The sequence below is a fragment of the Myotis nattereri genome (genome assembly GCF_964212035.1).
Source record: "Myotis nattereri genome assembly, chromosome: 11".
Lineage (NCBI taxonomy): Eukaryota > Metazoa > Chordata > Mammalia > Chiroptera > Vespertilionidae > Myotis > Myotis nattereri.
The window spans coordinates 78262989-78276211 of NC_138086.1; the positions used below are offsets into that span (position 1 = coordinate 78262989).

At 54.3% G+C, this 13223-nt stretch overlaps 1 protein-coding gene across 4 annotated transcripts in view; it reads right to left on the reverse strand.

Annotated features, from left to right (window-relative positions):
* Positions 1 to 1516: 1516 nt before the first annotated feature.
* ELMO1 (engulfment and cell motility 1) overlaps positions 1517 to 13223 on the reverse strand; it is a 392644-nt gene continuing 380937 nt past the window's right edge. For all 4 annotated transcript variants that reach the window (XM_081102184.1, XM_081102182.1, XM_081102183.1 and 1 more), the window contains 3 exons: positions 9655 to 9737; positions 6795 to 6872; positions 1517 to 2914 (listed from right to left, as the gene is read on the reverse strand). In XM_081102184.1, the coding sequence (XP_080958310.1) occupies positions 2714 to 2914; positions 6795 to 6872; positions 9655 to 9737 (362 nt within the window). In that variant the 3' untranslated portion in view covers positions 1517 to 2713. The remainder of the gene's footprint in view (positions 2915 to 6794; positions 6873 to 9654; positions 9738 to 13223) is intronic.

Here is a 13223-nt window from a genome sequence, read left to right on the forward strand (position 1 = left end):
TTTTGAAATGACTTGAGCCAAATGAAATCGCACGTAGGCCTGTTTATTTCTCCTCAGTCTACTCCCAGTAGGTGCATGACATAGCCCCATAGCAGGCAGAAGGAATGACAGACGGGCCCTGTTCTCAGAGGCGATCTGCCTCGGGCACTTGCTCTGGGACCCAGCGTGTAGCGGGCTAGTGTGGTGAGCAGCAGTACCGCCCACAGGCAGGTCCACGGGGCTGGCCCGGCTCCAGGAAGCTGTTGATGACACAATGGCACCCGCTGAGGTGAGGGGGTGGCTTTGTTACACTTGGAGCATCGCCTCCCAAGTTCTAGGCATGCGCTTCTGTTAACGAAGAGAAAATATACAGGAAGACAGACCACGAAAAGCTGGAGGACTCCAGGGAAATAAATCAGGTTTGCAGGGCACTTGGAGGGCAGAGTTTTCTTAGACCTGGTGACCTGGATGAGGCCTAGGGATCCCGGGTGGAAAAGCCAAGGAGACTGGCTCAGGTGTGAGCCCAGCAGGTGAGGCCTGGGCAGGGCCATGGCAGGGACTGAGGACCCCGAGAAGGCTGGGTGCAGGGCACAGCCACAGGGCTGAGACGCATAACGTTTTTGGAGATGATGGAATCCACTAGCAACATGTGATGGCCTGCTCCCCTGGATCCACATGTGAAGACCAAGCCGGGATCACAGAGATGATTAGCTTAAGTATCAGAGGCGGAGGGCCACCACTAACGGGCCTTTTGAGTCAGTGTTGCCCAGGTCAGAGGAAGGTCTACTCAGGCCCCGGTCCCACTCCTTCCTCATGGTGTGACCTTGGAGAGCAACCTGAATTCTCCGAGCTTTGAACTTCTCATCTGTGAAATGGGTAAGACTGCCAGCCTCCTGGGGAGGGAAATGATATCATGAACGGGGACATTGAGCTCCCTGCCCGCCACCAGCTGGTCAGGCCGTGGCAGCCAGGACCACACAGGGACCCCAATAAAAGCCAGTTACAGAAATTTCCCATCATTCCCGGTGCTACAGGGAGTACCCTCAGCTCCGACCTTGCTCCCATGTGCCTGTGGGTGGTGCCTGACTCTTGCATGTTGACTCAGTTTCCACGTTTGGCTCTTCTCCTGTAGGTTGGACCACTGATCCTGGGTTTCCAGGTAACACCCAGGGTCTGGCTCAGTTGTTCAACATCCAGCACTCCCACAGGGGAGGTGGGGTGAGAGAGCGCCACGGGCAGGAGGCCACAGGGTGAAATGAACGGGTCACATTTTCACACAGTGAGTCTGACGTTCTCTGAGTTGAGATGGTCCTCCTAGAAGGAACACCCTTTACTGACGCTCAGACCCTATGGTGACCGAGCGGTGCTCCCCAGGCCCCTAAGCCAGTGCTCCTTGGAGTGAATATGCACAGGAATCCCCCGATTCTGAGGGTCTGGGTGGGGCCAAAGGGGCTGCATTTCTGATGGGCTCCCAGGCAACCCTGACAATTGAATAGCAAGAACATAAGTCACCACATCAACACGCCAGCTCCCCAACTCATCACAATTATTTTTATTCCACAGCATGTTTAAGGGAATGTTATTCTCAGGGAGATGTCTAGGATGAAAATAATTAAAAAGACTGGAAAGTACACACATTTATGTATCTCTTCTTTTCATTAAATATATATCTGTTTGGCAAAAAAATGTTAGACTCTTTTGTACAAAAACAAAGCAAAACAAAACAAAAACAACAACCAGCCAACCCAAACCCTTGCAAATTGTCAACACCTGTAATAACTACAGTGATGTAAACTTGATGTCCGACACCTCGACCATCATGTGGAACTTGTGTGGCAGCAGGACCCGCCCCCCCGGGAGAAAGTGACACCAGACACACAAGCAGTAGCTGTCTGTCACAGAGGCCTGTGGGTCGCAGGGGCCTGTGGGTCGTGGCTGTTAGAGATGGAGCATGACAACTGACTTCACCTTTTGTGCTTTCAGCTAAGGAGCTGGGAGGGCGTGTGGACACGAAGAAGGCAGGTGCGGCTGGGGCAGGGGCAGGAGACCCAAGACTAGCTGGTGAGGAAAGGAGGCTGTCAAGGTCACAGTGCAGACATGGAGTGGGCCTGGGCCCTAGGGACTGTGTCTGGGGACCCAAGGCCGGTGGGAACTAGGATGAGGAGGCAGCTGCTGCTCTTGGGACCAAAGAGGAAGAGGGGGAAGAGGGCAAGGCAAAGGCTGGGCTGGAGGAGGGAGCGGATTCGAAAGCAGATTTCAATTCATACAGAATGGGCGGTGTGAGCTGACTCTGGAGAAGGGGATGAGGAGGCGGTGTTGGGTCTTCTCAAGTAGCTGGGCTGTTTCTTCCAGACACAAGCCTTGCGTGGGGCCCTCCCTTGGTCTGGCGGGCTGGCTGGGGGCAGTCAGGAGCTGCTGGCTCTCAGACGCCAGGAGGGGAGGCCGTGCCTGCTGGGGTGCGGACGGAGGGGCCCTTTGGCTCTCTGACTGGTGGCGGGACTGCTCTTGTCCCACCATAGGCTGCAGCAACGGGAGGTGACCTAAAGCAATGGCGTCTAGAAACACGATCAGGGCAGTGAGCTAGATGCCAGGCGGGGGCAGAAAGACGGCAGGTGAGGCCGGAGGAGGTGAGGGCCGCGCTTCCCTTTGCACCGGATCCCAAGGCGTGGCCTGCGCTCCCTCTTCTCCCCTGCTGGCCGCGGTTTCCAGTTGTGGGGGGGCTCGGGCCGGCGCCTCAGTTGCAGTCATAGACAAAGTCATAGTTGCTGGGCTCCTTGGGGATGGGCGGGGGCGCGTCGGGGATCTGGATGTTCTCCAGGTCCAGCAGGCGGAGCTTGATCTCCATGCTGAGCAGCGTGTCCAGGTCGTTCCGCGTCAGGTCGCTCAGCATTTCCTTCCCCAGCAGCGCGTTCAGCCCGTCCGTCCAGATGCAGTACTGGCGGGAGAGGAGGGGACAGTGACCACCAGCGGAGACGCCGGGGGCAGCGACACCCTAACACCGGCTGCTCCCCAGGCGCTGGGCTCCGTGCTCAGCGCTTTGCCCGCATCACTGTTTAAAACATGCACCACGGCTGCATAAGGTGGCCCTTCTGCTCCCAACGCTGACTGCGCAAGGTGCTATTAAAACGTGTGCAGTCGGACAGGACTCGGGCTCCAGGGCTGCTACTTAAGGAACAGGGCGCAGTCCCGGAGGCAATAACCCACTGCGGAGGCCATACCTGGCACCTCGGGGCCCGGCCTGCTGGGAGGCCTCATGGATGTTACTTAGCCTCCAGCGGCTCCGGGAAGCAAGGGGAATGGCCAACGTTTACAAGCTCCAGGAGCAAATGCACAGACCCTTACCCTTCAGCCACCGTTTGTCTTGAAAACCCAGTGACACAAGGAAAAGTCAAAACCTTATTAGCGACAGCCCTGAACCAAAGGCCGGCGGCCATCAGGCTGTGGTGGAAATACGCAGAACTACTTGGCGGAGGGCGGCGATCCGAAGACGGAATCGCTGGGCAGAGGAACGTAGCTAATCAGGGACTGTCCGGCAGCGGGTCCTGGGAGATTCCTGGCGGCTGTCAGGGAGGATCGGGAGCAACGGGCAGGCTCCTACAGCACTAGGTTGGACCTAGTGCCCAGCAGTCTCTAGAGGGGATGCAGGGGATGGAGGAGGAGGAGTGTCCCACGGCTGCCACTCGGGGAGGATGTGGACGACATGGAAGGGGGTGGGGAAGAAGGGGCCCGAGAGGGCAGCGGCAGCGGCGGCCCAGCAGGCTGACCGGAGCAGTGGTCCTCAGGCAGTGGGCGGGGGGTGGGGGCGCTCATGGCCACGCCGGCCTGCCCGGCTCAGCGCTTCCGTGGGCTGAACCAGAGGAGCCGCTCCCTGGGGGCCAGGACTCAGCATGTGGCAGAGCCTGTCCCTGCCCCTGGCCCTGTATTTCTAGCAGTGACTTCATTTTCACATCTGAGCCTGACCAACCTGCCACGCATCTCCTCCTCCCTGCTCCAGCCAGGGGGACCGCGGAGCCCTCGGGGAGGCCCACGGAGGTGCGGGGGCTTCTGGGACAGCGCTGTTTACATAACTACTTTCTAAGTCTGGAAGCTCAAGGGAGAGACGGTGTTTTGCCTGAGATGTTGGGGTGGGTTTGCAGGAGTCCCTGTCACCCGGAGCAAGAGCATCCTCTCTGGAGTGGGGCGGCCGCAGGTCAGCCCCTGCAGAGGGGTCCTGCCCAGGAGTCCTCACCGGGAGGCAACCTCCCCCTCCCCCCCACCATGCCTGTCCCAGTGTTAGCACCCCTGCAGCTGATGCTGCTGGTGTGCAGAGCGGCTTTCCTACTTGCTCATCCGGTGGCTGCCCATGCGCGGGGCCAGGCCGGAGAAACAGGCAGACCTAGAGCATGATCGCAGCTGCCCTCGGGGAAGCAACGCATAAAACTGGTTTCTGTACAAAACGTTTTTATGAGAGTGGGTGTGATAACAGTACTGTCGTCAGGTTTCAAAGTGGACTGTCGATGACCTAGAGATGCACATGGGAATTCTGACAAATAAAACTACATGGTATCCGGATGGGCTTCCAACATAATCTGGGGGGTGGGCGCTGGGTGTGGGTGGGCGCTGGGTGTGGGTGGGCGCTGGGTGTGGGTGGGCGCTGGGTGTGGGTGGTGTTGGGTGAAGGTGGCGCTGGGTGTGGGTGGGCGCTGGGTGTGGGTGGGCGCTGGGTGTGGGTGGTGCTGGGTTGGGGTGGTGTTGGGTGAAGGTGGCGCTGGGTGTGGGTGGGCGCTGGGTGTGGGTGGGGCTGGGTGTGGGTGGGCGCTGGGTGTGGGTGGCGCTGGGTGGGGGTGGTGCTGGGTGGGGGTGGTGTTGGGTGAAGGTGGCGCTGGGTGTGGGTGGTGTTGGGTGAAGGTGGTGCTGGGTGGGGGTGGTGCAGATGGACCCAGACTGGCCTTGAGCTGAGAACAGCTGAAGCTGGGTGCTGGGCACAGGCAGGAAGCTGTGAGTTAGGCCCCGCTTTCTCTCTCTCTGCACAGCCACACAGAGCAGGAGCCAGAGAGCAGGGGTCTCCGGAGAAACGCCCCCCACGGCTCCAACCCCAGCTCTACCGCTTACGACCTGTCTGAGCCGGGACACGTGTCCCAACCTGTGCGCTGTTTCCCTCCTTCACGAACGTGGACTCTACTGGTTCGCTCTTTTGGATGTTAGATGAGAGTCAAGTGAGAGGAAGGAGAGCAGCTCAGAGGAGTTACAATCACTATCTCTCTCCTGCTGTCGAGGTGCGCCCCCCCCGTCCCCCCCCCCCCCCCCCCCCCCCCGGTAAAGGGGCACCGGGTCCACTGTTTCTGCTTTAGGCGTGAGGATGCCACTCAAACGAGGGAGCAGACGGGAAAGTGCTCTGAAGAGGGTGGCAGTGCTCACCGCACACAGCGGTCTCTCCTCCCACATCACAGGCCGACATACATGTGGCCCTGGCGGCCCAGGCTCAGCGTTACCTGGAATGAGCCCTCCAGGGGAAAGCCCCCCACCGTTTCAGCAGCACCCCGTCTCCTATTCTAGGGCACAGAGTGGATGTGGTGGCCCGCGCAACCACAGTTTTATTTCCAAAGAGAAACAGTGGGACGCAGAATCTATTTCGGGACGACGAGGACCAAGTCAGACCCTTCTGCAAACTAAATGTCAAGCAGCCCAGAATGATATGCAAGCACCGTTCTAAATGCAGGATTTGCGTCTAATCTCTCCTCTCGCTCTGGGATGTACAATTTTATTCAAAAGCTTCAAACCAGTGAAAGCCGGATTCTGAATAACTTCCAAATGAGCGCCGCTCCCCGGGGGGCCGGGGAACAAAGTGGGACTTACGGACACGCCCCCTCCTTTCTGAGAGCTGTTTATGCGGCCACACGCCAACCGAATCTGAATGGCGCGTCTAAAAATAAGCCTCCAGCGTGATGCTGGATTCGAGCTTACAAGAGAAGGTAAATCAACCATCACTGTGCTTTCCCTTCCAAACGCACTTTCCTAGCTCATGCTAAATATTTTAAATATAGCTGACAGCGTGCCTCCAGAAGAGAAACAAATCATACATATAACAGGATGTCAGAAAGGAACAAAAGCATCTCAGAAATAAAACCCGGCGGTGGAGACAGCCCCAAACCTCTCAAATAATTTAAAGAAAACCTCCCTTATCAAATGCATTTTTAAATTCTATTTTTCAATATTATTTTATGTGAGTTTTGGATGTATATAGTATTTTATTTAAAAAATGTTTCTATTAATTTCAGAGAGGAAGGGAGAGGGAGAGAGAGATAGAAACCTCAGTAATGAGAGAGAATCATCGATTGGCTGCCTCCTGCCCACCCCACACTGCGGACTGAGCCCACAACCCAGGCCTGTGGCCTGACCAGGAATCAAACCATGACCTCCTGGTTCATAGGTTGACACTCAACCAGTGAGCCAAGCTGGCCGGGCAGGGTGTATACAGTATTTTAAAGAATAGAGACAAGTTTGTCTTGGGAAAATCCTGACCAAAAACGAAGTATTCCATGAAACCTCCACAGTGGTACCCAGGGCGGCCCTCTGGGGTCGCAGCGAGGCCCTGGCTGAGCCTTAAGCATCTGCTTAAAGCATCTTTTGCTTCACATGGACTCTTACTGCGCTGGAGGGAAGCTGGCAAGTTTTCAAGAGGTTCCCATTCCATCCCAAGTCTACAAGATGCTTCTTTGTTCACGGTTTTGCTTTTTTTAAAAATGAAATTTCTTTCTTTCCCCTATTTTCCTCCTGCTTGCTTTTCTAGAGAAAGTGTGATATCCTCTCATCCATTCACCCCACCAAGACCTTACCTCATGCTTGTCGGGAGCGATGAAGTTCAGTTGGCAGTTCGAGTCGTACAAGATGGAGAAAGCGAGTTCAAGCACCTCCTGCAAGAGATTGGAAAAAACACCCGCTCAGGGACAGGGCCGTTCGCTTTGCAGCCTGAACAGGGAGCAGGGCTCCCGGTGTGTCCTGACAAGTGGCTGCCCAGTGAGTGGTCCAGGGCCACGCCACCCAAAGCTGTGGCTCTCTCTTCAGCATCGCTCCTCCAGGGGGACCACGAGAAGCTGTAAACTCCTCCCCAGTCAGCAGCACGAAGGGCTGCTCTACCTTTGATCACCTCAACCAGATAGATGCTTATAGGGGTGTGAATTTCCTAAAACGTGGTAGGTAATGATGCTTTTGGGTGAACCCATTATCTTTAAGGACCATGTCTGCCCCTTGATCTTTGAACTCTGCAAAGGCTACCCACCCTGGATTTTATACCATCGCAGCCAGAGGGGGAGCCTAGGCCCACTGTCGGAAGAGCTGGGTTCATTCATTGGTGAGTGTCTACTGAGTGCAGACAGGAGGAGCCAGACACAAGGACCAAGGACCAAGGGACACGGTCATCTCATTGTAGCTGAGTGACCTGGGGGGAGACACTCGGTGTCCCGTCTAATATGTATGTTAACGTGCACTTCTCAAGTCGTCTGCACTGTACAATATTGAGCGCAACGATTATTCCGTTGGTCTGAGCCGTCGGCAGGGTGCAACCTTAGAAGAGAAGTCACCGGAGGCCAGAGGGTCGGTGTGGTTGACCTTGCGACACTGCCTCTGTTCAGGGACACCGACAAGGAGAGGGGGGCTGAGGCATATACCAGTGAGGACGTGAACGAGGGGCACTGTCATGACCCAGATTCCCGATACAACAGGCAGGAAATGGGAAATTCGGGAGCATGTCAGTCCCTACTCTAATTTCGCCGAAGCTGCCTGGGAGGGGAGGAAGGGGGAAGAATTAATTCTCCAAGCCGCATGCCTGTCTCAAGGCTGCTATCACTTATAATGAGTTTATTGATGTCTCTGGCTTGTTGTCATTGAGTTGTCGGTGTAGGTCAGCTCTTCCGCACGTGGTGCGGGCGGCTGCAGAGCTGGGAGCAATGACACCTCTCGGGCTAACACTTCAGGAGCTGCCACCTGTCCAGACCTTCTGGAGGAAGAGAGGCGCCAGGAGGTGGGGGGCACGCTGTCATGGATTTGGGGCAGTGTCCCCCTCAGGGGCTCCTTGTCACACCCCATGGCACTCACTCATCCATCTGAGCTCACCGCCTAAGATCTTTCATTCCCAGTGAATTTAATTCAGTGAAAGCTGATGTCCAGGAGCAGCTCATGGCCATCCTTTGTCCCACTGATTCACCAGGCCCCCCTCGCCGTGTGACGGGAGGCCCAGGAGGGTGAGTTCTGGGGACAGAGGAGCAGGAGGACCTGAAGTTTCCCCCCTTGCCCAGGGCCTCTGACCTCACGTTCTACCCTCTGGGCCTGGACCCAGGGACGAGGCACGTAGGGTCAGGGGATGCTCAGAGAAATTCTGGGCATGATGGCGCCTTGGTTTTGGGACTGTCATCTTCCAGGGCCAAATAATGGACTGAATGGATACAAGAGCAGAGATTTACACAACGTATTTTCAGTACACAGTGCTGGCTGCCATTCCTCATCTTGTTTTGGGGTGACTCGCCTCATATGGCCACTTTGGCCAGCAATCACTTTAACTCTGTGGACTCTGTCCCATCTACCCAGGTGACCTTGAGGATAGAACTCGGTGTGTGTGTGTATGTGTATGCATGTACTTTTGTTTTTCCTCAACCACAGGGTCATCCAATGCAGACCAGGATTCACCACTACCTTTTCGTGTTAAAGATGACAGAGCAGGGATTATTCACTTCAATCCTGATAGGTAAAATGCACATAATGTTTATATTCCTCATAGATACCAACAGTGAACAGTTGAAGAGCAACGTGTTGATCTATATGATAAATTTTGGTACCAAGGTGGTGGGAGCGCCTTGATGGGTCTGGGTAATTCATTCACGGATGGGTACTATATACCACAAGACGCCAAGAGGTATCAACAAAGAATTGGCTTCCTTGTGGCCCCTCTAAGGTCAAATACCTCCACACTGGGGGCAAAGGAAATCTTGCCTCTTTTCAGAGAATGCCCCTGGCACACGCTCTGGCGGGGCCGCGGGCTGTCCTGGTGAACAGCCAGCTGGTCAACTAGCAGGGGTGGGTGAAACTATTGTAATGTGAACAGGACTGAAGCGACATCCAGCTCTGGGGAAAGTCTCTGCTGGAAGCTGGGTTTGGTCTATTTCACAGTCCTCTCCACCATCCTGAGGATGTCAGGCCTCAAACATTTTCTACGATTTTCTGAGTCGTTTGGTCTCCGCCTTCCCCAGGCTTCACTGAGACCCCAGTGATAACAGGAGAAAATGAAAGAGATTGGGGGGTGGAGTTGGGTAAGGGAGAATATAAACACCCATGGGAGGTTAGGAGAGTCCCAGGGAAGGTGGCTGGGGGGGGGGGGGGGGGGCGGGGTGTGAACGGACAAGGCTGGAGAGAAACCAGGCACAATAGTGAGAGGGCAAGTCCTAGGGCTGGACATAGGGAGGGAGAGAACGGATTCAACACATGATTGGTGGGAGGGAAAATAAAGCTGACAGATGTAAAAGAAATCAGGAAAAGAGAAAGATGTGCAACCCTGCTCCACCACCCCCCCCCCCCCCCAAACACACACGGACGCAGGCAGGCAGGCATGCACGCACATGCGCACTGTTGCTAAAGAATGAAGGCTGGGCCCACGGCTGCTGCGTTGCTCAGACAGAACTGCATGCCATAATTTGGAAGCCATACCTTGTTTTGTTTAAGGGCACCTTTCTCCTTCATATGAGGGCAGTCCTTCCCTGTCACCACCGCTTTGATGTCTGCCACCGGCACTGCAATTCATAAAAGAAATGACAGTAACACCACCGTGTCAAAGCTGAGATGCCAGCAGAGAAGCAGGGCTGAGCATGGCGCCTGCTAGCCCAGCGGCCACCCCAGAAACCACAGCAAAGAGGAAGAGAAGGCAGGCAGTGCCCAGGGCTTGGAAACGAATATATACTCTTATATTCTGGCAAAAAGCATCCCTGGGGAGAAAAATCTATGTTGATAACCAGAATTTAGTTCATTAAGACAAATACCTAAAAAAAAAAAAAAAAAAAAAATCCCACGGCAGTCATGTAAAAAGTGACAGAATTAGAGGAGGCAGTCACGGTAACAGCAACAGTGGTACTGATACTGATATTGTGGAAGGCACTGAGGGCCAAAAACAAGGCCAAGTGCTTCGAGTATGTCAGGGTCTCTCGATGAAGTATCTGCTTCTGTTTAGTCTCCGAGTTGTGGGTATGAGGAAAAGCAGCCCTATCATAAAACATTTATTTGACTAAACAGTCCTGAGCCCTCACTGTCATTCTCCCCGTCCCCAGCTCATTATGCCCACAACAGTTCTGCAAGGCAGGGCTCATTCTCCCTGTCTCACACACAATGACACTGAACCGCAAGAAGGGAATGTTCTTTCCTGATAGGAAATGGTAGCTGGTATTTCTCGCGCAGTTAGATGAAAAGATGCTATCTCCTGTCTTACTCAGGACTTGAAAGGAGATAAAAAGAGATGGAAAGGTGTTTGCATTTAAAATGTTTTGTTAAAGTAACGAGAGAGAGAGAGAAAGAGGGGGGGGGGGTTGGAACCTTAAAAAAAATTCAGTCACTTGTCCCTCTCCAGTTGCTAATCTTTTGTCCCATAAGAGACCGTGAGTCTCACTTCGGATCTGCGGAAGCTTTGCGTACTGAATTCTAAGTAATCAACCAGTAAGTATTCCCTTAATGGCGAAGATGACGAGAAAGTCCACAATTAAAGTTCACATACTTTTACTGGGGAATTGAGTTGCGAAGGTCATACTTAGAGGACGACAGAATCATAACATAGACAGACTATCAAACGATACAACAGGAAAACCCCTTAAAAGCTAACGTTTCCCAGGAACCCGGAAACAGCTCAGAAGTGTGTGCAAATCTGCCGACATGCTGGGGGCTTTCTCCAACCGGAGAGAAGACTGGGGCTGCCATCACCCTTTGGGGAATCTCTGCGCCCCCCCCCACCCCGTCCCCGCCCCCAGCCATCTGACCCACGGTGTCTGCTCCTTCACTTTGCAGTCCTGATTCTACAGCCCATTACTTGTACTCACTAATATCTGGCTTTCCTTTCTTTCCAGCATATGGACGACTACACTTCCCAGCAACCTTTGGGGCCAAGTGGTTAGTTCTGGCCAATGCAGTGCGAGGGGAAATGGCCAGTCTCTTTAACTGAGGGAGGCAGGGAAAAGTCCATGCCCACCAGCCTCTCTCCCCGAGAAACTGAAGAGGCCACATGTTCCATCCAGATGGCCCGGCTAAGAGATGGCAGGGCAGCCACTGGCCCGTGCCCCCGAGTAAGTGGCCCATGTCAGTTACGTAACGCGGGGAGGGAGGCACGGACTCTGACTGTCCTGAGCCACTGAGATTCGGGGTGTTTGTTCCTGCAGCAGAGCAGAGCAGTGCAGTCTACCCTGAGGGCGGAACCTTCACCCTGGAGCCCGCTCCTGCCTCTGCCTCTCTCCCTCGCACTGGCAGGACCTGCAGTCGGTCCCTATGCTTCCCGAACCCACTGCCGACAACAACTGCAAACGTCAGCTCTCCTCAAATCCATGTTCACAACCGGCAAGCAGCCCTGTTCCTCTGGGTGGCCTGCCCGGCTGCCTATTGATGACGTTAGAGGGGAGGCATTTGGGGTTGATGACGTTAGAGGGGAGGCATTTGGGGAGTCAGGTTGACCGTTCAGTGGAGAAGCCACCACTGAAGTGGATTTGACACAATGAACCACCGATTCAGAAAGCCTCCCCAGCGTCAGACGGCATGTGAGTCATGAGTACCTCAGACGCAGGGAGTCTTCTGCTGCATAATCTGTAACACGGTCAGTGAACCAGAGTCTACAATCTATAAATAGTAGCTGCCCGTGGCTCTGAACCCACCATGTGGAAGGGGACACGGTGGGCACGGATGCTGTTGCGGGAGCAGCCTTCAGAGTCCAAGGAGAAGGCTCAGGGGGGAACGGGCGCTTTCCCACCGTGCTTGCGGCAGGACAGACTTCACGTTCCTCACAGGCATTGCCCCTGTCAAGGAGACACGCTGCCTGTGACAGGAGTTCGGCTAAAAGGAAAACACTAATTCTAAAAGCACACCGTGGCTTTTGAAGGCCGTTCTTTGCCTACTTTGCCTCTAGGCAGCGGTTCTCAACCTGTGGGTCGCAACCCCTGAAAATACATCCTGTATATCAGGTATTTACATTACGATTCATAACAGTAGCAACATTACAGTTATGAAGTAGCAATGACAATAATTTTATGGTTGGGGGTCACCACAACATGAGGAACTGTATTAAAGGGTCGTGGCCTTAGGAAGGTTGAGAACCACTGCTCTAGAGGCGCTGGAGAATTAGGCCCTCTCTACTGCCATGAGCAGAACCAGACTCATGGCTCTCTAAGAGGGCAGCAGAGGGCTCTGGGTGAGGTGAAAGCCAGGCAAGAGTTTCTATGAGGTCTTTTTTTTTGCGGGGGGGGTGGGTGGGGGGGGCAGCATAGAGAAGTGGGGCCAAGAGATATGAGAACAGGATGGTCACTACTGGCACCCTACCCTCAACTCTAAATCCTTGGGGCATTGGCTTCATTTCTTTCTATGCTCTCTTCACTTTGAGCTGGATTGAGATGATCTAATTCAACACTCCCATTGTATAGATGGGAAGACTGAGACCTAAGGAGAGGAAATAAAGATGTGAAGTCACATAGCCAGTGGGGGACAGAGCTGGGGTGATTGCTCTCTCTTCCCCTCCATGCTCCCTTGGTGGGCCATGATTTCTCCCCAGGTTTGGAAGGTGTCAGCACCCCACTCACACCAGAAACAGCCCTGATGTGGTTATCACTTCAGATATGTTCAGCAAACTCTTTGAGTGCTAACACCTATAGAAGGAACTTTCATTGTGACTTAAAACAAAAATACCATTGCACAAGTAAATATGGCCACCATGATAAACACAGTATTGGTCTTCACCACAGGGAGCTGGTGGAGGCAGAAGTCTCCCAGGAAGTGGCTGGTAAGCTGAGCACTTGCTGTGGACACAGCCTCTGTGGGCGGAGTTACGGAGGAGGAGGGACAGGCTGGGCCCAGGGCAGCCTGTGAAGAATCCGGTCTCTAAGCCGGCAGCATGGCGTGGCGGGAAGGGCTGTGCCTTTGGAGTCGCAGAGCCTGGCTTTGAAATCCAGACCCACCTACTGGCTGTCCCACTTTGGGTTAATGTCTGGGAGCCAAAGCCTCCTCGCCTGCAATGTGAAACGATGACATCATCCCCC